Raw genomic sequence first — 25,444 nt, 5'->3', positions numbered from 1 at the left:
ATTTTTCATCTCATGGCACACACAAACTAATTACAAAGATTCTGTTGTACACCCAAAAAAAAAAAAAATGCAGATCTGACAAATAAGTATAATTTTGGTTTATTTACACTAGATGGTTATTTTAGTGTTGGATGTTTTCATTTTTTAATTTGACAGTCTAAGGGAAGAGAGGTCAGTGCCCCTGACTAAATAGTCAGATATTGCATGTTTTAAAAATTCTTGTGGCACACCAGTTGAAAAGCGCTGATCTAAGTCCCCAAGCAGGAGCTTATGCATTTTAAGTACCAGTAGAAAAATGGCTTTTTTAGAACATGCCTTCTCATTCTCTTAAAGCCATTTCTTTACTCGCATACTTTCATATGCCTCACACCATTTAGCTTGCCTCTTTTACCATTATGTCTGGATTACAGCGATTGAACCATCTCTTAGGTGGAACTAGGAACACAACAATAATTTTTTAAAAAATATATATTTTATTGATTTTTTACAAAGAGGAAGGGAGAGAGAGGGAGAGCTAGAAACATCGATGAGAGAGAAACATCAACCAGCTGCGTCTTGCACACCCCCTACTAGGAATATGCCCGCAGCCAATGTACATGCCCTTGACCGGAATCGAACCTGGAACCTTTCAGTCCGCACACAGATGCTCTACCACTGAGCCAAAACGGTTTCGGCCACAACAATAATTTTTATCTTTGTTTGCCCCTAGATTATTTCTATGTAGAGTAAATCAGTTTTTGTAAAATATCTGAGACCTAAGTATCTTTAAAATGTTGTTTCTGGGAGAAAAAATGGGTTCTGAGTTCCAAACAACTGACCAAGATAAGGTGGAGTTTAAATTAGTGGAGGAGATAATGAAACAGCGGATAGACATTCATTTTTGCTTTGGAATACTTTTTAAAGCACATTTACTTTAGTTAGAGTTAGTTTATGTTTTCTAAGTACACTCATGAGTTTTTCTCCTCTTGGTGATAATTTTGTTTCTAAAAAAGCAAGAAAGGGGTGGTAAATTTTTAATATAAAAAATAATTATTTGAATTTTGGGAGTTTTGCAGAGCTAGTGATAAACCATAAAAGCTTGCTTGGGGTGGTAATATTTTACATTATGGTGTCTTGCTCTCCTCTTTCCAATAGTCTCTTTTCATGGAATAGTGGACAGTGCAGTCACTTAGCAGGGAAAACATTTGTTCATTCTAGATTTTATCAGATGGGTCTATTAATTAGAGACATGGACTAACATTTACTGAGTTCAGTCATGTGTCAGGTGCTATGCTAATTGTTTTACATACATTATCTCATTTAATCCTCCTAACAATGTTATTTGATGGCTTTCATTTTACTGATGAGAAAACAGGCTATGAGAAATGAACTTTGAGCCTTAATTCTCTTTGAGCCTTAATTCTTCACCTATAAAATGAAGTTGGAATAGGTCAAGGTATGAACACAGGTCTTTTGCTTCTGAAATGGAATAATGAATTTTTACCAATTAGCAGGAAAAAATTCAGATATAATTCTAATTTTGTTTGACCTCATTTTTTACCCCTGTGTAACAAGTGCTAAAAAAAACCCCAAAACACAAAAAACAAATATATTAATAAAATTGTCAATTGTCTACCTAATTTGACAACTTCTTTTGTTTGGACTGCATGAGGGCATGATTGTAATTCTGTTATGCAAGCTTCTAATAGAGTAGTAAGAGTTACAAAATTAGATATTAGATGAGAGAATAATTTTTGTCCAATAGAAAAAATATGATAGAGTTGTAGATTTTGGGTGAGACAACTTCAAAGTCATTTTTAAAAATACTCATAATAAGAGTTGGTTGGAAAAAAAAAGAGTTGGTTGGAAGTAGATGGTGTTTTATTCTACTACACTATTGAAATTAACCAAAAAAATAGATAATCTTTTCAATGTTTAAAATGTATCTCTTCAAGATTTACTTGAACATTAGAATATGATTTAATAGCATATATTTGAATCCAGTATGTTGAAAGGGGAACATGACTCCTAGATATGTAATTCTTTTTCAGATAAGAGCTAGGTAGAAAAAAATCCCTGGCAGAGTGAATAGCATAAGGGGCCAAGCTTTGTAATCGGACCCACCTAGGTTTGAATTTGAGCATGCCACTTACTAATGTGTGCTTCAGGCAGGTTACTTCTCGGAGCCTCAATTTCTTCCTCTATAATTGGGGATAATAATGCCTACCATTTAGTATTGTTGGGAAGGTTAAATAAAATATGTGAAGCACCAAGCTTGGTACTAATAATTAGTGTCTAGTGTTATTAATAATAACAATTCTGTTTTCATTAATTTAGTATTTCTCATGAGTAAGGAATGTGAACTATACCAACTGGTAGGTTACCAAGGCCTCATCCTTATTAGGAATTTAAGATGCATACTCTAGTTGGTTAACCCTCTTTTAAATCTCTGTAAACATTTTGTCACATTAATTTGGGGTTCAAATTGAATGAATTCATAAGTCAGAAATAGAGTTTCTTGGTTTTTTGAATGATAACAATATGCCATAATAAATAATTGCACCTAAGAATTGGTTAATAACTTATAAATTATTTTTTAATCTTAGGTGAAATCTTTTAAGTAGGGCAAAAATTTAGAGGATTAACCTTGGCACTATACTAGTCTAGGGATGTTTTTTATTTTAAAAACTTATAAAATTTATTACATAATATTTAAATATCCAAGTAGATAAATAATTAATAAATTCCTGTGAACCCATCTAGAAGCAAAGCATTACTAATACATTTGAAACACTGTTCTTCCCAATTACATTCTCTTCCTTCTTCTCGTAGGCTAGAATAACCACTATCTAGAAATAACTTATTCCAATGGGTTTACATTTATGCCATTTTAATTAAATTAATTGATTAATTTTTTTGTTAATCCTCACCTGAGTATATTTTTTCCATTGATTTTTTTTTTTTTTTTAATAGAGAGGGGAAGGAAGGGGGAGAGACACACAGAGAGAAACATTGATGTGAGAGAGACACATCAATTGGTTGCATCTTGCATGTGCACTGGCCAGGCCCAGGGAAAGCCTGCAACCAAGGTCTGTGCCCTTGACTAAAATCAATCCCGGGACCCTTCATTCTGAGGGCCGATGCTCTATTCACTGAGCCAAACAGGCTAGGGCTATGCTATCTATAATAATAAAAGCATAATATGCTAATTAGACCGGATGTCCTTCTGGACGACCTTCCAGATGAAGCTGGGGCTGCGAGGAAAGCCCGGGTCCCAGATGCCAGAGGGAAGCTGGTGCGGCTGCTGGGGGAAGGAAGGCCTACTCTTGCATGAATTTTGTGCACCTGGCCTCTGGTGTTTTTATATATCTGTAAACAGTGTACACTGCTTTATTTGCAGCATTTTGAATTGTGTACTTAAAAAATTCAGTACTGCAGTTGAAGGATTCATTCATGTTGAACATTCATTTTAGGTATGCCATTGTATACCTAATATAGGTTCCCACTCTCTTTGTAAATAGACAATTATATTGCTTACTTTTGCTATTATGCAAAGTGATAATTTAGATGTTCTTATTCCATGTCGAAGTGATTCATATAGTGAACTACTTGTAATGAGAACTTCAGTACCCTCTTTCAATCATCTTTTCTGGCTAGAAATTAAACATTTTACTTGCATAGATTAGCGTTTTGTGAATGTGAGCTGTTTTCATTGGCTCTTTTAACTTGTGGTTATTGATCTTGACTAGCACGTTTTACTGTTCTCATAAAATTTTCCAATAAAGAGACTTAAGCTGTGTAAATTATCTAAGTTATTGCATTTAGGCCAGATGCCGGTAAAACAGCAGATGGTCATTTGAGTACTAATAGAATGAGTCAAAAGCTATCATCAGGTGGTTCATTTAATGGTGGCAGATGTCTTCCTAAAGCTTAGCAAAGGGAGAGAGCATTAACTCTTGATGGTAACATGGTATTCTATAGGAAGGAGAAAAAATATAATAGGTTTAGTTAGGGAATTAAGTTTTATGAAATTAAATTTTTAAGAAATAATTCTTGCGAGGGTGAAGGAGGTTTAGACTGGGAGGAAATAGTTTTAGATGAGAATAAATTGGATAGATGTACCCTGTTTCCCCGAAATTATATTAATTTTTTTCTCCCAAAGTTGCACTAGGTCTTATTTTCAGGGGATGTCTTATCTTTCCATGCATTAGGTCTTATTTTCGGAGGATGTCTTATTTTCAGGGAAACACGGTAGTAACTGGAAACCAAACGCCACCAAAGTGAGATATAAGTCAGATTTGGGCCTTGTTTATGTAATGCCCATTCTCCTGTTTTATGTTTTCTTTAAATATCAATTTAAAAAAATCAGTTGCATTCTTAAAAAGGTTTTTAGTGCTCATGTTGGTAATGGAAGGAGGTGTTGCTTTGCTTACTTTTTCCAATTCTCAGCACTAGTCTCTTTCACAGCTGCTCAGTAGTTGGTGTTTGAACTGTGGGAACCCGGATTTGGATATGCTTTTGTGTGCATTAATGGTTTTCCTGGAGTATTCTTTAAAACCATGAATTGTAGAAGGGCCTTTAAAAAACAAAAAATCCCACAAAAACCACACCCCCAGCTATTATTGTATATTTAAATGGTTTCTTTTAAAGAAAGCCTGCTTAAGATTATGAGCTCATGAATGTTATCATTGTGCTTTGTGGAAAATTAAGGTAGAGATGAACTATATAGATAGCTAAAAACTGAACTTTTTCTTTTTGTGGTCAGTGAGAGTTGGGATACATTTTCCCTATGCTTTTTATCAACTCATTTGATAGCTTAGGAAAAAATCTTCTAAATGCATAGGGATACTGATTGTTTAGTGATTGTACTTTTTGTAATGACATAGAAGACCTATTTTACATCTTGTTCAGAAACCTAATCATTGTGGAGATATTTACTATTATGCTATTTGATATTATGTTTTTGGTCATAGTGTTTTCCTGTAGTAGAACAGATTAGACTCTAACTTCAGATATGAGGCAATGAGAAGTATATCTAAATAAGGTATATATTTTCTTTTCTTTTTTTGTATATATTTTCTTTTCATACACATGAATTGCTTAATTTGTGTAAGGCTTAAAAGAAATAAAAATTTCTAAATAACAGTTAATACCCTATTGCTAAAGTAAATATTTATTTATTTATTTATTTATTTTATTTTATTTTTTAAAAAATATATTTTATTGATTTTGTACAGAGAGGAAGTGAGAGAGATAGAGAGTTAGAAACATCGATGAGAGAGAGTCATCGATCAGCTGCCTCTTGCACATCCCCCACTGGGGATATGCCCGCAACCAAGGTACATGCCCTTGACCGGAATCGAACCCGGGACCCTTCAGTCCCCAAGCCGACGCTCTATCCATTGAGCCAAACCGGTCTCGGCTAAAGTAAATATTTAAAAGTTGGTTTCTTTAAAATCTGTTTAGAATCCCTCATGTTTTTGTTTGTTTTAGCTTTTAGTTTAATTATATGCTTATACTACATGTTAAATACCTCTACTCACCCAGCTGCTTCCTAGAATTAATACAGTGTAGAAAACTTGGAAAACTACAAAGAGTAATCCCGTCAGAACATTTTGGGGATTATCTTTCCAGTTTTTATGTGCACATGAATTATATGTATTATGTAATTTATTTACCAAAATGGTATACTGTATTTGTTTGCAAACTGCTTTATAAAATAATAATACAGTTTATGATGTCAGTAACATTTCTTCTATAAGGTGGTTTAATAACTGAATTTCCTTTATGAATGACTATAGTTTATACATAAGTAACCCTATTTAAAAATATATTTTATTGATTTCAGAGAGGAAGGGAGAGGGAGAGAGACACAGAAACATCAATGATGAGAGAGAACCATTGACCGACTGCCTCTGGCATGCCCCACACAGGGGATTGAGCACGCAACCCAGGCATGTGCCCTGGCTGGAAATCTAACCATGACCTCCTGGTTCATAGGTCGATACTCAACCACTGAACCATGCCAGTCAGGCAATAACTCCATGTTTTTTACATCAGTTATGTTAAATTTTTGTTTCTATCTACTACAAATAGTATCTTTGGATACTATTTTTTGGTGCACTGGATGACACCCAGCCCACTGTGTCACACTGGCTGTGTTTTCTTTTTAAAAGTATGAAATTAGCCGAAACCGGTTTGGCTCAGTGGTAGAGTGTTGGTCTGCGGACTGAGAGGTCCCGGGTTCAATTCTGGTCAAGGGCATGTACCTTGGTTGCGGGCACATCCCCGGTAGGGGGTGTGCAAGAGGCAACTGGTTGATGTTTCTCTCTCATCGACATTTCTAGCTCTCTGTCTCTCTCCCTTCCTCTCTGTAAAACATCAATAAAATATATATTTAAAAAAGTATGAAATTAATAATCCTATATAATAAAAGCCTAATATGCAAATTGACCAAATGGTGGAGCAACTGGTGGAATGACTGGTCACTAGGATACACTGATATGCCCTGACCACCAGAGGGCAGACGCTCAGTGCAGGAGCTGCCCACAGGCCCCAGGCCAGCCAAGGCGAGTGCCAGCAGGCGCCCCACAATTGCCCCACTGGTGGCCCTGCAGAGGGAGGCAACCGGCAACAGCAGCGTCAGGGGGCGGGGCTGGCACTGCCCCCCATCGCCCCACAGGTTACCTCCAAGGTGGGTGCTAGCAAGGCCCCCCCCCCCGCCCTGCTGGTCACCCCACAGATTGGTCCTGATTCCCGACCAGGCCTAGGCACTCTACCCATGCATGAATTTCATGCACCAGGCCTCTAGTATGCTTATAATAAAACTAAACAATTCAAAAGTATATCAAACAAAAGATGAAAGTTCCTTCTCCTTCCCCATCTGTGCACCCTCAATCATTGTCAGCAATTTTGTAGTGGGCTTACAGATTTTTCGCTATTTATACACTTATGTATGTATATGTGTGCTCACATGGGCATGCATGTGACTTCTAGGTTTTGTGCCATGCTTTGAAAAACTTTACTCAAAATTGTAAAGTATGCTGTTCAACTTTTTCTTAGTAGTTTTATGATTTTCTTTTTTCATATTTAATACTTTAAAATGTTTTTATTGATTTTATAGAGAGAGGAAGGGGAAGAGAAAGAAAGAAATATCAATGTTTCCTCTCCAATTGGACATCCCTCTCACAATCTGACACCACTGGCTCCTAACCACTCACCTCCCTGCCTTCCTGCCTGATCACCTCCCCAACTGCCTCTGCCTGCCTGCCTGATTGTCCCTAACCCCTCTGTCTGATTGCCCCTAACCCCTCTGTCTGATTGTCCCTAACCTCTCTGCCTGCTAACTTGATCCCCCCCCCCCCCCCCCCCCGCCGTGCTGCCTCTGCTGCCTGATCACCCCTAACTGCCCTCCCTGCTGGCCTGATCTCACCCCCAACTGCCATCCCTTACTGGCCTGGTTGCCCCCAGCTGCCCTCCCTGCTGGCCTGATCTTGCCCCCAACTGCTAAAGGGAAGCACTACTGAGAAATGTTTTTATTAATGGAAAAAAGAAGGGATAGAAGCTATTTAGCCTATAATTTGTGCTGATTAAAATATTTGTAATACGCTATCTTGAAACTATATATGGTGCATTTGAAATATTATTTCCTACTTTATTGAAATACTTGGTAAAATGTTGTGTTCTTATTTTTCCCCTTAACAAATAATATTCAAGTAAATAATACCTGTAATTAATATAAGGATGTATCCTTGTTTTAATAGGCATTAAGCATGATGGAACCATGTGTGATACCTGCCGCCAGCAGCCAATCATTGGCATTCGATGGAAGTGTGCCGAGTGTACGAATTATGATTTGTGCACAGTGTGTTACCATGGAGACAAGCACCACTTAAGGCACCGCTTCTATAGAATCACCACACCTGGGAGTGAGCGGTATGGGAAATAGCTTTTCTTCAGTCGCAACTTCTTGTTTGTATTAAAATTTTATACTATTCAGCCTTAAAAGCAGGATTAGGAAAGCTTCTAAGAGCTAGTTTAGGCAGGAGGTAGCAGGTAGCAGGCTATAAGTAGACCAGGCTTGCCTCTGCGAAGACAAAGCTCTAAGTATTTTTCCAAGATAATTGAGGCGATTCTTTCTCTCAGTTAGAGATCTGGCACTACTCAGTATTTGGAAATGCAAGGGTAGCCCAAGAGAGACTGATTATTTTCTTCTTTATTTTTTTTATTAACAAGCTGGTGTTTTTATTATTACTATTTTGTTGATTGATTTTTAGAAAACATTGATTTGTTGTTCCTATTACTTATGCATTCATTGGTTGATTCTTATATGTGCCCTGATTGGGGATTGAACCCCCAAGCTTGGTGTATTGTACGCTGTGCTAACAAACTGAGCTACCATCAGGGCTGATTATTTTCTTTTTGCTGTATTTTCTATTTTGTTAATTGCTACCACTAGGGTCCATTGATCCAGTCAAGAGGCATTTATTAAGACTTTGAGGCAGCTACTCTGCTTGTGTAAATTTGAAGGTAAAGTACTTAAAGAGTTTTCAAGTTAAGGGTTTATTTGATCAACAGTGATTATCATGTAATGTTTTATACTCTACATAGGGATATGTACTGAGTGTCGTCGTCGGAGTAAGAGAGAGGAGTGTTAATTGTGAAAGGGCATAGAGTTTCAGGTAATTTAGTCTTCTTATGTAGATACTAGAGGCCCAGTGCACAAAATTCATGCACAGGCCCAGCCCATATGCACCCTCTCCAATCTGGGACCCCTTGAGGGATGTCCAACTGCCTGTTTATGCCCGATGGGACGGGCAGTCGGACATCCCTCTCACAATCCAGGACTGCTGGCTCCAAACTGCTCGCTTGCCTGCCTGCCTGTTTGCCCCTAACCTCTTCTGCCTGCCAGCCAGATCACCCCCCTGACCCCTCCCTTGCCAGCCTGAGCGATGCCAGCTCTGCTGCCGGCCCAATTGCACCTAACAGCCCTCCCCTGCTGGCTTGATCGTACACAGCTGCCCTCCCTGCTGGCCATCTTGTGATGGCCATCTTGTGTCTACATGGGGGCAACCATCTTGGGTGGAGTGATGGTCAATTTGCATATTACTCTTTTATTAGATAGGATGGATAATGCATAAGAGCACGAATCTAGCCAGTCATAGGAAAGCAGCAAGAGTAATTGAAAGATGGATTTGGGTGACCTGGTTTCCCAGTTCAAATCATGCTCCTGCCATTTATTTACTAAGTAATTGGAACAACTTATTTTTGTCTTTTGTTTACAATTAAAAAAATTAGAGTATAATAAAGATATTCTAAAAATGAATAGAATAATGAGATGAAAGCAGAAAAGCAAAAGGAAAAAATCCCAAAATCTTTTTGGTTTTATGAATGAGAAGGATGTAGAATATGGGGTAGTTGCTTGGAAAACCCAGCTGGTCCATATAATTAGAATCTTTTTCAAGGTCCACAGTCTTCTGTAGGTGTGCAGAACTTTGGAGGCAGTTTAATGCAGGTCAAGACTAGGCCACAGATGTATATATTTTACTTGACATGTACCATATTCCAAAATTTTGAACAATTGTTAATCTTTTGAAATTGGGTGATTTCACAAAAAAAATCTAAGTTTATCTATTATACTTTTAAAATATGCACACATTCACACACACTCTCACACTCATGTGCGCACACCCCCAGAAAACTTAGCACTGGGCTTACATTTGTTCGTGGCAAGAGTTTGCTGAAGCACAGGAGCACCTGTACCCTGTAGACAAATCCATGCTTGAGTTCACCAAAGTCCCTACCACTCCCCGTTGTCTTCCTAAATAAGCCTGAGGTCAAAGTGCCACTTGCCATTTTTCATTTCTGTGGCACTGTTTTTTTTTTAGAAACTCATTTATATTATTTGCCTAACAGTTGTACTTGATTTGAGTTTGCTATCTCTAAAGCAGTGAAGAGTATAGTGATAATTTGAAGTAGATTGTGTTTATATGTGGATTTCATTACTATTTAAAAATTCTTTTATATTTTCGAAATAACCTTTAATATACTGTTGTTAAAAAATTATGTTACCTATTTTTAAACAAGTTTGAAATAATTTTATTTTTAGGGTTCTATTAGAATCTCGTAGAAAATCTAAGAAGATTACAGCCAGAGGGATCTTTGCAGGTGCCAGAGTGGTACGAGGAGTAGACTGGCAATGGGAAGATCAGGATGGAGGAAATGGACGTAGGGGGAAGGTAAAACCTTTTTCTTAATTCATTATGTTATTCTAGAATACAGTATGTCAGGAGTTTTTATTACTATAATTTAATTTTGTGGCACTTTTTTTTTCTATGCTAGGAGCAATTTTTTAAATCTTAATTTCCATTTTTTTTTTTTTTTAAAGTTTTTTTTCCTGCTCCATTGTAAATATTGGTATTTCTTGAGAAAGTTGTCGGGTAGATTTTACCTTTCTATCTTTAGGCTTCAATATTGTTGCTTTGTTGCTCAGAATGCCATTCTAAACAATCTGTTTGGGTTAGCCCTCCCTGAGCTTTACTTAATACTCTTAACTTACTTGATCTCCCTAGTAACTGCTTTCCCCTGCAGGCCTGATAGCCCCTAACCACCTCTGCCTGGGCCCCACCACCATGGCTTTGTCCAGAAGGTCTCCTGGTCTAATTAGCATATTAGTCTTTTATTAGTATAAATTTATTTATAAATATATTTTTTTGACTTTTTACACAGAGGAAGGTAGAGGGAGAGGGATAGAGAGATAGAAACAATGATGAGCGAGAAACATCAATTCAGCTGTCTCCTGCACACACCCTACTGGGGATGTGCCCGCAACCAAGGTACATGCGCTTGACCAGAATTGAACCTGGGACCCTTCAGTCCACAGACTGACACTCTATCCACTGAGCTAAACCAGTTAGGGCTACAATTTCATCTGTTTTATATTCCATTCTTTCAAAGACCTGAGTCTTAGGGGGTAATAAGCAGCTACTTTGTTACCTAGTCCACTTAACTCTTGTTACTATTCTCAGGTAGTGTGTAGAGCTGTTTAGGGTCAGTTTTAGCAATTATTCTGAAGGGAATTGTGTAGAACCTGTTTCACTGGGGTGAGATAGCCAGAAATATTAGGCTAAATGGGTTGTTGGATTTATTTATTTTGGATTTTATGGTCAGCTTTTGTTGACAATTCATTGATTCAGTAAAAAAAATGTGTGTTGAATTATGTATACTCTGTGTTATCCTAAATGCTAGATGCACTGAAGTAAATAACATTCATATTTGAGACTTTTTATCATTTGAGACTTTTTTTACAGAATAACAAATAATTTTTAAGATTTAAATATAACTAAAAGAACCAACCTCTTCTATCTCCCTTTAAAAAATTTTCTCAAAAAATTCTCTTATAGGTAACAGAAATCCAAGACTGGAGTGCATCAAGCCCACATAGTGCAGCATATGTTCTCTGGGATAATGGTGCTAAGAACCTTTACAGAGTTGGCTTTGAGGGCATGGTAAGTAGTAAGAACCATAAAAGAAAATATTGGATGGATGAAAGAAGGGAAATAATTCTATTTTTGAATTTTTTCTTTTGTCATCTCTTTTTGTAAGAATAAAGCTATCTGAATCATCATGAATATGCAATAGGAGGGGAAATCTATAAAGTAGAAATTTAATAAACTTTACATATTTATTATATTTGTTTGAACTATTTAATAGTCAGTGTAAGAATCTAAGACTTAAAATCATCTGCATAGAAAATAGTATTATAATAAGATTTTTATGGTATATTTGCATTCTAGGCTTTGGTGGCTGATCCTATATAATAAAAGCCTAATATGCTAATTGTCCAATCATCCGGTTGTTCGTTCAACCAATCAAAGTGTAATATGCTAATGGTATATTAAGGCTGCTCAACCGCTTGCTATGATGTGCACTGACCACCAGGGGGGAGACGCTCTGACCAGCAGGTTAGCTTGCTGCTGGGGTCTGGACGATCAGGACTGAGCAAGATGGGTGGACATGTCCTGGAGCCCTCCCGCGATCCCTCCCCTGTTGGCCAACCTTCCATGTCCCTCCCTATCCCTGATCATGGACTGGTGGGATCCCTTGGCCTGGCCTGTGCCTCTTGCAATCCAGGACCCCTTGGGGGATGTTGGAGAGCCAGTTTTGACCTGACCCTGCAGGTCAGGCCCAGGGATCCCATTGGTGCATGAATTCATGCACTGGGCCTCTAGTAAAAATACAAATAACAGTAGATGTTAAAATTATTTTTTTTGTTTTTGAAGTTTACTCTAAAGTTTATATTAATAATAAAGTATAATAGTAATGTAATAGTTGTGTAATCAGTACATATATTCAAGCCCCCTATTTCATGTTTCTAAAATATAAACTGCCCCTCTGCTTTCTTGTTTTATTACAATACTAGTGGTCCGGTGCACAAAATTTGTGCACGCGGGTGGGGGGGGGCGGTTGTCCCTCAGCCCGGCCTGCACCTTCTCTAATCTGGGACCCCTCGGGGGATGTGTGACTGCTGGTTTAGACCTGATCCCTCGTAATCTGGGACTGCTGGCTCCTAACCGCTCACCTGCCTGCCTGATCTCCCCCAACTGCTCCCCCCACTGTCTGCCTTATCTTGCCACCAACTGTTCCCCTTGCAAGCCTTCTCGCCCCCCAATTGCCCCCCCTGCTGGTCTGATTGTCCCCAACTTCCTCCCTGCTGGCCTGATGGCCCCTATCTGGCCCCCAGTCAGCCTGATTGCCCCAACTGCTCCCCCACTGGCCTGCTCGCCCCCAACTGCCTGTGCCTTGGCCCTGCCACCATGGCTTTGTCCAGAAGGATGTACGGAAGATTTCCTGGTCTAATTAGCATATTATCCTTTTATTAGTATAGACTAGAGGCCTGCTGCATGAAATTTGTGCATGGGGGGAGTTTCCCCCTCAGCTCAGCCTGCACCCTCTCCAATTTGAGACCCCTTGGGGGATGTCCGACTGCCAGTTTAGGCCCGATCGCAGGGATTGCCGGCAGTCAGACATCCCTCTCACAATCCTGGACTGCTGGCTCCTAATCGCTTGCCTGCCTGCCTGGTTGTTCCTAACTGCCCCAGGCGCTCCCACCCCCCCAATCCTGATCGCCTCTTACTGCCTCTGCATGCCGACCTGATCGCCCCTAATTGCCTCTCTTGCCGACCTAGTCTTCCCTATCTGCTAGCCTAATGACCCCCAACTGCCCCCTCTGCTGGCCTGGTTGCCCCCTACTGCCCCGCCCTGCTAGCCTGGTCTTCTGTCATGGCCCCCCTGCCGGCCTGGTAGCCCCATGCAGCTTGCTGTTCAGTTGTTTGGTCATCTCTCACTAACCCCCCATGCAGCCTGCTTGTTCAGTTGTTTGGTCGACCCCCACAAACTCCCCTGCCAGCCTGGTCGTAGGCAGCCATCTTGTGAAGGCATGAGGATTAATTTGCATATTACCTCTTTATTATATAGGATTATTGACCGTATTTCTGATGCTGTACTTCACAATCCCCATAGCTGTTTTGTAACTGCCAATCTGTACTTTTTAAAAAATATATATATTTTTTATTGATTTTTACAGAGAGGAAGGGAGAGAGATAGAGAGCTAGAAACGTCGATGAGAGAGAAACATTGACCAGCTGCCTCTTGCACACCCCCTACTGGGGATGTGCCCGCAACCAACGTACATGCCCCTGACCGGAATCGAACCCGGGACCTTTCAATCCGCAGACCGACGCTCTACCACTGAGCAAAACCGGTTTCGGCCAATCTGTACTTTTTAATCCCACCACCTTTTTCTGCTGAGAGTATGTTTCTAATGAACATTTTGTTTACTTTAGCTATAGTTGACATTTTCAAGAGTGATTTTTTTTTTCTTCCTTCTTAGTCTGATCTGAAGTGTGTCCAGGATGCCAAAGGAGGTTCTTTCTACAGAGATCACTGCCCTGTGCTAGGTGAGTTAGCAGACTGGAGGAAATAACTAAATAATGGATCAGAGTTCATGGAATTGGAAAAATATTTAAGTGGACTTTTAACAAATTAATTACCATTAAAGCTACTTGAAGATATATTTTTTTGGTCTTATTTTCGTTTTAAAGAATTTGTCCTTTTTAAAAATAATACGTATTTTTATTTCAGAGAGGGAGAGAGAGATAGAAACATCAGTGATGAGAGAGAATCTTTGATTAGCTGCCTCCTGCACACCCCATACTGAGGATTTAACTCACAACCTGGGAATGTGCCCCTGGGAATAGAACCTGGGACCCTTCAGCCCACAGGCTAATGCTCTAGCCACTGAGCCAAACCAGCCAGGGCAAGGATTTGTTCTTTTCTTTTTTTTTTTAAATATATTTTATTGATTTTTTACAGAGAGGAAGAGAGAGGGACAGAGAATTAGAAACATCGATGAGAGAGAATCATCGATCAGCTGCCTCTTGCACACCCCCTACTGGGGATGTGCCCGCAACCTTGACCGGAATCGAACCCGGGACCTTTCAGTCCGCAGGCCAACGCTCTATCCACTGAGCCAAACCGGTTTCGGCGGATTTGTTCTTTTTAAATGATTTATGTAGACACTGAGTTGTCATATCTTGAGAATTGACATGCCATTTATATCATAATATATTTGAAACTTTTTCTTTTAAATGTAAACTTACTGAAAAATTTTGTATTATATATTGCATCTCTTCACTATTAAGAATAGAATCTGACAATTTATAGCTTATGGAATCCTTAGAATTTCCTTTCTAATGCAAAAACAACTCCCAAAATTAAGGTAACATAATAAATGTAATTTCACATATCATTAAAATAAAAAAGAATAAGAAACCAAAACTACCTTAATTTTATAGATTCTTTTTTGTTGTCATGATGAACATTTACTACATTCATCTGATTAATAAGCCTTTAGTCTCTGAATGCTTTTCTTTCTCATGTAGACTCTGTGTTCCTCTTTCCAAATGATTGGATTTACCTTTTTGATAAAAAGTGTTCTTTTCTTGCATGACACCTTATTATTTTTAAAGGAGAATATAAAAGAAATACATATATTCTTGCTGAGAGTATCCATTTCTCTTGCTACCAGAAACTTCCTTGTGATCCCAGGTTTTGGCACCAAAGGGGAAAAAAAAAAGAAACTCTTGTGTCTTCCCTTCACAAGAAAAGGATAGAATCAACATACACATTTTGAATCCCTCATTGAAATGTTTCATGATTATGAATCCTTGAAATCTTGGTGCTTGTTTTTGTTTAAAAATAATGCAGTTGCATGTTGTTGCTATAACTTTCTTTTTCCTTCGTCCACCTTCTCTGCAATTACAGGTGAGCAGAATGGCAACAGGAATCCTGGTGGGTTGCAGATTGGTGACTTGGTAAATATAGATCTTGACCTAGAAATTGTACAGTCTTTGCAGCATGGTCATGGAGGATGGACTGATGGCATGTTTGAGACTTTAACTACAACTGGAACTGTTTGTGGCATTGATGAAGATCATGATATTGTAGTACAGTATCCAAGTGGAAATAGGTTGGTGCTATTTCTTAATTTTCAGTAATAGCGAATCTAGAGAAAAGAGCCTTAAAGAAAGCAAATAATGTGATATAACCAAAGAGTATTTAAAGGTAGTTCTCAGTAGGTAAAAATCCAGAATATGATGGTAAGGTGGAAGGGAATAAATGTCAAGAAGTGTTTGTATCTCTCCTTCAGGGAGCAGACTATACAGTATATTGTGTCATCATTAGGTCCAAGTATAGCAAAAAGTTGTGTTCACAGTGAGTCCATCTATGAATGAGAAGGATAAAATTAATACTCTTCTGGCCCATATCTCCATATCTGGTAACTGGTAACTCAGCTTTCTCTGCCACAGACACAAACACATACTAATCCTTATCAGCAACATAGAGTTACATGCATTTTCTCACTTCTGTTCCTTTGCACATACCATTCCCTTCATGCATAATGACCTTTCCTCCTTTATACCCTCTTTTTCTGGATTAACTGGTTTGCACCCTATAAATATTGAGCTTATATATTTGGGAATCTCCTCTCTCCTTCCGCTCTCCTTGGTGTATGCATACATTATTCATCTGTATAAGTCTCCTGTTATCTATTAAAATGATTATTTATTTGACCTCTAGGTTGTGAGTTTCTTGGAGACAAGGCCTGTACCTTTTATGTATTGATATTTGCTCTTTAGTGTTCAAAATATGCCTAATGTACTTATATGTTTATGGCATTTTAAAGAAAAAGAGTAGTTAAATTGAATAATTGTTCAACTTTATTGCTGACATGTATATAAAGAAACCAAGGTTATGATTTTTACAGAGAAGAAGAGAGAGGGATAGAGAGCTAGAAACATCTATGAGAGAGAAACAGCTGCCTCCTGCACATCGCCCACTGGAGATGTGCCTGCAACCAAAATCGAACCTGGGATCTTTCAGTCCACCGGCCGATGCTCTATCCACTGAACCAAACCGGTTTCAGCAACTTTTTTTGTTTTCAATTACAGTTTACATTCAATACCTTTTGTATTAGTTTCAGGTGAACAGCATAGTGGTTAGACAATCATATACTTTACAAAGTGTTCCCCCAATACTTCCAGTACTCACCTGGAACCATACATAGTTATTACAATATTTTTTACTATATTTCCTATGCTATATTATACATCCCTGTGACTATTTTGTAATAACCAATTTGTACTTCTTAATCCTTTTATCTTTTTTACCCAATTCCTCCTGAGGTTCTTTAGGGAATTGGAAAAATTAACATTGAGTTGCTTACCAAAGTATAGAATTAGTTCTAATTGTATTCAGATTTGATACATGACTAGAGGCCCAGTACATGAAATTTGTGCACTGGTGCGGTTCTCTACGCCTGGCTGTCCATCAAAATGCTAGTGTCTGGTTTGGAAAGGCAGGTACCCCACATGCCTCCTTCTGCCTGAGTCATTGGGCCCCCTCCTGGTTCCTTTAGTGTCTGGGAGCCAGCCGTTGCGCCCCCCCCCCCCCCCCCCCCCCGCTGCTGGTTGCCATCTGTGGGGCGATTGGCGGGGCAGTTAGACCCAGCTTGCATCCGCCTTGGCCTAGTGCCGCCTGCTCACCTGCTCCACCATCCTGCTGCAGTCTACTCTTGTTGGGGCCCAATGGGGCCGACAGCACCTCCACTGCCGCCCACAGCCAGCACCGTGTCGCCAACACCTGCCATGTTCTGTGCTGCCCCCTGATGGTCAGTGCACATCATAGCAAGTGGTCGAACTCTTGGTCAAACTCCCGGTTGAGGGGACAATTTGTATATTAGGTTTTTATTATATAGGATCATGTCAAGAGATGCAGAAAAAGCATATGACAAAATCTAACACCCTTTTATGATAAAAACTCTAAATAAAGTAGGAATAGAAGGGAATTTCTAAAACCCACAGGTAATATCATACTCAATGGTGAAAGACTAAATGCTATTCCTTTAAGATCAGGAACAAAACAAGCTTATCTACTTTCCCCACTTCTATTCAGTATTGTTAGAGAGTCTAGCTGAGACAGTTAGGCAAGAAAAAGAAAAGTAAGAAGAAAGAAAGGAAGAAGTTAAATCATCTCAGTTTACAGGTGACATGATCTTGTATATAGAAAAATACAAGGAACCTACAGACTATTAGAACTAATAAATGAGGTCAGCAAAGTTGTAGGATTCAATATTAATAGAGAAAAATAACTTGTATCTTTGTACACTAGCAATGAGGAGTCTAAAAATGAAATTAAGAAAACAATTCCGTTTAAAATAGCATCACATACTTAAGAATAAATTTAGCCTTAAAAGTACAAGACTTGTACACTAAAAACTTTAAAACATTGTTGAAGGAAATCAAAGAATATGTAAATAAATGGAAAGACCTCTCCTGTTTATATTGATAGATTGGAAGATTTAATATTGTTTAGATGGTATATTAGTTTTCTAGGGTTGCCATAACATTTCCACAAACTGGATGTCTCAAAACAACCAAAATTTATTCTTTCATAATTCTGGAGATAAGAAGTCCAAAATCAAGATGTTGACAAGATTAGGGTCTTTTGGGGGCTCTAGGAGAATCTGTCCTATGCTTTTCTTCTATCTTCTAGTGGTTACTAGCAGTCCTTGGTATTCTTTGGCTTTTGTAGATGCAGCACTCATTTCTCTGCCTCTGTCTTCACTGGCCTTCTCCCCTGTGAGTCGATGTGTCACTGTGTTTTCACATGACCTTTTTTTCCTGGGTACAAATTAAAACTAAATACTATTTTAGCCATGAGATTGGCACTGATATGGAGAAATGGTGGACTCTGTAGAGCAGTTTGGCTCTATTTATTAGAATTGTAAACAAATTGTTACAGTCCTTCCAAGAATTTCTAATGAAATACCCCATGTGCACAAGGATGTTCATAAAGGGATGTTCTTTATAGTTTTGTTTGTAATATGGTAGTGAAAATATGGAAATACTTTACTTAAAAAAATATTTTTATCGATTTCAGAGAGGGAGTGAGAGAGAGAAATATCAGTGTTGAGAGTCATTGGTTAGCTGCCTCCTGCACACCCAAAACTGGGGATCGAGCCCACAGCCCAGGCACAGCCCTGACTGGAAATTGAGCCGGTGACTTCCTGGTTAATAGGTTGACGCTCAACCACTGAGCCATGCTGGCTGGGTGAAAATACTTTAAATGATAGTCAATAGAATGGTTAAGTAATTAGTATTTATCCATGTTATAGAATATTCTATAGCCATTAAACTGAAATAAGTAGTTCCATGTTTCTGACATTGAAAAATAAATCTTCCCAGATACATTTTCTGAGAAAAAAGCCACAGAATCCTACCTAATAAAATAGTAATATGCAAATTAACCATCATTCCACTATACCCACAAGCCATACCCACCAGCAACGCCCACCATCCAGTCAGAGCAAGTATGCAACAAACCCAACCAAGATGGCTACAGCCACAGAGAGCAGGAGGGAGGCTTCGGTTTCCCAGGCAATGGAGGAAGCCAAGCTTTCCGCCAGCCCTTGCCGGCCTAGGCTTCCACTCAAGGCTGCAAAGTTTCAATGATAGAAGGTAAACAAATCCAAACAGAAATGGCTGCCGGCCATGGAGCAAGCAGGAGACTTGGCTCTGCTCCAGGCCTCTAGTTATATAATAATTCTATTTATGGAAAAGAAAACAATTCTCTTCCTACATTATAGCTGTCACTCAGCATATTGATAGATCTGCACGGATACACAATGTAGTATTAACAGTGGCTTCTAGTACAGTGGGGAATGATGATCCAAGTGTGTGTGTGAAATGTAACTGTCATTTGTCAACAAAAATTACCAATCTCAGTTGTGGAAAGAGAAGAAACTTTATTCAGGTTTACAAACCTAGGAAATGCAACCTCTGGTGAAAACTGAAAGTGCTATCTTTCATAGAGAAAGTTCCTCCCTGGTTTCTGTGAATTATTATTTTTAAAAAAATATATTTTATTGATTTTCTTACAGAGAGGAAGGGAGAGAGATAGAGAGCCAGAAACATCGATGAGAGAGAAACATCGACCAGCTGCCTCTTGTACACCCACCACCGGGGATGTACCCGCAACCAATGTACATGCCCCTGGCTGGAATCGAACCTGGGACCTTTCAGTCCGCAGACTGACGCTCTACTGCTGAGCCAAACCGGTTTTGGCTGAATTTTTATACAAATCAGAAATTGATATTGCAGAGTTCTGATTAATCCAAATGGCATGGTCCTCATTGGTCAAAATTGTTTATTCTGATTTGGTCATTCTGGGGCAGCTCTGATTGGTCAGATAGAGCAAATGATACAGCTGCACAGTTCTGATTGGATGTGGCAGGTCTCAGTCCATTGGTCAAAAGATGATACTAGGAACTCCCTTATAAGAATTGACTCAGAATTCAGAAACCGGGAGCAGTTTTCCCCTCAAATGCAAAATATGTGAGAGGCCTCTGTCCACATGGCTGCTAGACTTGGGCCCAGTTAACCCTGAGGAGTCCTTCTTGGCAGATATGCTCCTTCTCAAGGCTCACATATTTTACATGTTTCTGAAAAGTTTTAATTTTTAAAAATGAGTGTGTATTATTTTTATAACTATTTTTAATATGCAAAGGGTAATAAATCTTCACAGAAGTATATCATATTCGGGTGGTGAGATTATGATGATTATTTTCCCAAATTTGTATTTTAAAATTATAAAATGAAATACAAATAATTCAGGAGGTAATTATAATGGATGACTTTACTTTTTTTGATGTTATAAGGCTTTTCTCCAGGCAGTAATACTTAATAAAAAATGTTGCTGAAACTGGTTTGGCTCAGTGGATAGAGCATCAGCCTGCGGTCTGAGGGGTCCCGGGTTCGATTCCGGTCAGGGGCATGTACCTTGGTTGCGGGCACATCTCCAGTGGGGGATGTGCAGGAGGCAACTGATCGATGATTCTCTCTTCTGGATGTTTCTGACTCTCTATCCCTCTCTCTTCCTTTCTGTAAAGAATCAATAAAATATATTAAAAAAATGTTTTGTTAAAATGAAACAATTCATTTTGAGTTTTGGCTTTGATCCTTAGGTGGACCTTCAATCCTGCTGTTCTCACTAAAGCAAACATTGTCCGAAGTGGGGATGCTGCTCAAGGTGCAGAAGGAGGCACCTCACAGTTTCAAGTGGGTGATCTTGTACAAGTTTGTTATGATCTGGAAAGAATTAAGCTTCTGCAAAGAGGACATGGAGAATGGGCTGAAGCTATGCTCCCAGTAAGTATATATAAAATAGTTTTGGACTAGGAATTATACCATGCTTATGTTAAGTTTTAAAAGTACTTTTAATTTTATAAACTAAATTAGCATAATTCTTCGAGAATTGTGTTCTTCATTGGCAGCTGGGCATAATTACGCTTTTTATTTTCTAAGTTATTCCAGTTAAATTAGCCAGGGAAGGTCCAAAAAGGACTACAGTTAATATTTTTTGATAGAGTCATTAGTGGAGAATGTAATGTAGGGATAAGGTACTAATTGGGACTAAATACTATTATTTAAAATAAAAGTATTAGTGAAGAAAGAGGGTACAGGAAGAACACCTGAAAGACAAATTTCAATATTTATATACTAGTGCTCCAATAAACAATATATATATATAAGTTTTCCTTTAGGAACAAAATAAAATAAATTCTTTAAACATGTAAAACCAGGTGTTTGATTTTTATGGTATATACTGTGGACTTGGAAACATGAATCTAATTTTTTTTTTTTTAAAGACTTTAGGTAAAGTTGGCCGAGTACAACAGATTTATTCAGACAGCGATTTAAAAGTGGAAGTTTGTGGCACATCCTGGACATATAATCCAGCAGCAGTTTCCAAGGTGGCATCCGCAGGATCAGCCATTAGCAATGCATCTGGTGGTATGTTTTATTTTGTGTTTCTTTAAAAGTAATATGATTTACATTAGAACCTTTGCTAATTTCCTAGTTCTCATATACCACTAATGTTGTATGTGTTCTTGGTTTTCTCTCAGATCACATAACTCTGCTTGATGGTTAACTGCCTTTTAAACTTTTTATAATTTTTTCCTAACACTTCCCTCCACCCCCCCATACAATGAACAACCTGTGTTCTGGCTGAGGTACGCACTGGAAAAGTTCCATAAATATGTGCTCTATCTTAGATATATTGAGTGCTTCTCCATATCAAATCTAAGATATCTAAAATTCAACATTCTTTTCTTAAGTCAGAACTTTTGTTTTCTGCCAAAGAACCATCACGTTCTTAGAGTGTTTTATTTTCCTTTTGTTGTCAACATGATTGCTAGCAGATGGCTTTCTTTCTGGATATTTTTACATCTCAGCCATATTTTTTCTCTTAGTATTCAATAAGAGTAACTATACATTCTACAATGAGTAGAAAACCATGTTGAAATATGAATATACTGGATGCTTGGGTAGACTCGAGCTTAGTCTTTTATTTCTATGCTCCAGCTTTATGTACACAGACTCAGTTCTTTCTACAACAAATTATAAGTTACTGAGATATATTGTTGTCATCCAGAAAAGAAGGTAGAAACATAACATTAAAATAAATATTAAGAAAGTAAAGGAGCCGAAACCGGTTTGGCTCTGGATAGAGCGTTGGCTTGTGGACTGGAAGGTCCCGAGTTCGATTCCGGTCAAGGGCATGTATCTTGGTTGCGGGCACATCCCCTGTAGGGGGTATGCAGGAGGTAGCTGGTCGATGTTTCTCTCTCATCGACATTTCTAGTTCTCTATCCCTCTCCCTTCCTCTCTGTAAAAAAATCAATAAAATATATTAATAAAAAAAAAAAAGAAAGTAAAGGAAAACATAGAGTGACTTCCAATTTTATTTTGTACTGCTTTCCACTTCCTCTGCTTCTGTTTCTTACTTCCTGCTGAAATCTGCTAGTGTGCTTACAGTTTAAATCAGATGGTGTTTATTTTTATCTTGAGGTTAGATGGTATCATAATAGGCTGACTACATATAAATTAAAAGAGTGAAGGATGGTTAATATTTTTCTCTCAAGCAATGTGAACTTGGTGGTCCTCTACCCCATTGTGTGATTTTGTTTCTTTACAATAAGATCTAAGAATTAAGGAGTAAAAACTGAGTAGGTTTTCTACTGATTAATGCTGTTTAGAAAAAATATATTAGGAAAGGGTCTGTAAATCCCTATTTCTTTCTCATTTTAGTCTCAACCAGTGTTTCCCAAACTTTTGACATATGTGTACTCCTCCTATAATTTTCGTAACGCTGAGTACCCCTCACTCATGAGAACGTAGAATTAGGTGCAGCTAAGCACGGTGCAGTGCATATCCCCACCAAACTCCGGTGCAACGCATACCCCCACCAAACTCTTCCTGTACCCCTGGGGGTACGCGTACCACACTTTGGGAAACACTGGTCTAAACTAACCAATGGGCACCTTTGAGATAAGTTGTTAACACTTAGATGTCCATTTTCAACTGAAAATTGTTTTATCTCTAAAATATTTCCCCTGATATTATAGAGACTACATTTCTTTTGAGTCGTAATCATCGATCTGTTGATTTATTCTAAGATCTGTAGCATTGGGCTCAGAGACTCACTGTGCTGGTATGCTTAAGACCTCAAAGGAAGTTTGTATCATGGTAGTCCTATTGTGATGTGTCCATTTCTAAAATCTTTGGTATGACTTGAATTATTATTATAACTCTGCTTTTTCTGAAATTGTAACTTGAAAGACATAGAAATTAGAAAACACTTGCAATACTTATGGGCTCAAATTTAATGCAGATATATATATATATGTAATAGTAACTTGCATGGGTAATATCTGTAGCATAATAGAAAAATAACATTATAAAAATAATAAAAAAGGTATATATTATAGGCATATGGTTAATGCTTGTCTGTTAGTAGTTAAAAATTTGAGATTCTCCTGTATTAGCAGCTTTATTTATGCTTTACAGAAAGACTCTCCCAACTCTTGAAGAAATTATTTGAAACCCAAGAATCTGGTGACCTCAATGAAGAATTAGTTAAGGCTGCTGCCAATGGAGATGTTGCTAAAGTGGAAGATTTGCTAAAAAGACCAGATGTGGATGTGAGCATTTAAAAAATTATTTTGAAGGATACACTAAAATAGAATAGTATAATGAACCTTATACTTCAACAGTTATTTAGATTTTGCCACATTACTTCAATATTTATTAAGACTGCCACATGCGCTTTAGTCCTTGTTTTTCTGAGATATTTTAAAGAAGACACCAGTCATCATTTTTCAGTATGCATATCTAAAAGTTATTGGAATTTTATTTTAACATTGTGGCCTTTATTTTATGATTGACAAAATTTATATTTAGGTTTTTAAGTGATTAATGTCCTTTTGGGAAATTGAGTAAATTTTTCTCATGTAAATATCATCATGTGTTTTAAATATATTTTAATAAATATTATAAGCAATTTTCTATTGTTTTATTTTTAAAAATATATTTTATTGATTTTTTACAGAGAGAGGAAGAGAGAGGGATAGAGAGTTAGAAACATTGATGAGAGAGAATCATCGATCAACTGCCTCTTGCACACCCCCTACTGAGGATGTGCCCGCAACCAATGTATATGCCCTTGACCGGAATTGAACCTGGGACCCTTCAGTCCTCAGGCCAACGCTCTATCCACTGAGCAAAACCGGTTTCGGCTTCTATCCTTTTTAAAATATTTATACTTTTTACCCTTTCTTTCCTGTGAAACTTGACTTCTCATAGTTTGTAAGGCGGATGACTTAGATGTCATGCACTTTGTAAATCTTAATATTTTATGTTGTAACCTTATTGTTCATATAAGCCCTTATTTTAAATGGTTATTTTGATTCTTACTTAGTCATCCTTTGGCTTTGCCATTGCTGCCATGCTGGCACCAATATGATATTTAGTGCCGACCAAGATTGTAAGTGGAGTGGTAGTCTCTGTGTTTATGATGGATTTTATTGCACATCTTTTTATGTAGATATGCTAGACAGTTTGAAGAAGATCAGATCTATAATTATAAGGTATAAATATCTTATTCCTATGAGCTCACATAGCATTTTCGGCTTATTTGATAGAGCAATTGCAATAGCACAACAAAGTGGTGTTTTGTTTTTTTAAATATATTTTATTGATTTTTTACAGAGAGGAAGAGAGAGGGATAGAGATCTAGAAACATCGATGAGAGAGAATCATCGACCAGCTGCCTCCTGCACATCCCCTACTGGGGATGTTCCCACAACCAAAGTACATGTCCTGACCGGAATCAAACTTGGGATCCTTCAGTCCGCAGGCCGATGCTCCATCCACTGAGCCAAACTGATTTTGGCAACAAAGTGGTTTTTTGATTGGTTGTAAGATATATCACAAATAATTTGTTACTGATAGGAAAGTACCAATGTTTTTGTATTTGAAATAAAGAGTCAGACTTTTTTCATATTTAATCAAGCAGATTTACATTTTATATTTAATTTTAAAAATTTAATTACTGGTATTAAATTTTAAATAAATAAAATTTAATTATTGGTATCTTAGGTATTTTTTTTTAACAATGTCATACATTCTAAAAATTTAAGGGAAAAGTAGTTCAAGATTTGTTATGAAAAATGGCATCTCCTTCTCAACCTTATTTTCTCATTCTTCCAGAGTCAACTATTTTTACCTCTTTAACTTCTTCCATACAATCTTTTCATGTCAGAGGCCATTTCTCAGATGTTGGTGTTCCTTGGTTGTTCATTTATGTATAAGAGTGCTCAGTAAAAGGTCTGTGTGTGTGTGTGTGTGTGTGTGTATGTATGTGTGTGTGTTTGTTGACTCTGGTTTTCACTATCGAGTGATCTGGACATTTCCTTGGATTATTCTTGGGTATTGGTCTTTAGGTCTTTTCTCTTTGGCTGGTCTGTCTCCCCAGAAAGATCTCCAGTTCTTCTGCTAGTTAT

At 38.0% G+C, this 25,444-nt stretch overlaps 1 protein-coding gene across 1 annotated transcript in view; it reads left to right on the top strand.

The window, feature by feature from the left end:
• MIB1 (MIB E3 ubiquitin protein ligase 1) overlaps positions 1–25,444 on the top strand; it is a 91,037-nt gene that overhangs the window by 9,361 nt on the left and 56,232 nt on the right. The window contains exons 2-9 of the mRNA XM_084888082.1: positions 7,743–7,914; positions 10,088–10,217; positions 11,382–11,486; positions 13,871–13,937; positions 15,304–15,508; positions 20,564–20,747; positions 21,248–21,392; positions 23,451–23,584. Of these exons, the coding sequence (XP_084744208.1) occupies positions 7,743–7,914; positions 10,088–10,217; positions 11,382–11,486; positions 13,871–13,937; positions 15,304–15,508; positions 20,564–20,747; positions 21,248–21,392; positions 23,451–23,584 (1,142 nt within the window). The remainder of the gene's footprint in view (positions 1–7,742; positions 7,915–10,087; positions 10,218–11,381; positions 11,487–13,870; positions 13,938–15,303; positions 15,509–20,563; positions 20,748–21,247; positions 21,393–23,450; positions 23,585–25,444) is intronic.

This window comes from Pipistrellus hanaki (assembly GCF_964339955.1).
Source record: "Pipistrellus hanaki genome assembly, chromosome: 6".
Taxonomy (NCBI): domain Eukaryota; kingdom Metazoa; phylum Chordata; class Mammalia; order Chiroptera; family Vespertilionidae; genus Pipistrellus; species Pipistrellus hanaki.
Note: the sequence above shows the minus strand (reverse complement) of the source record. Positions and strands in the feature narration are given on the sequence as shown.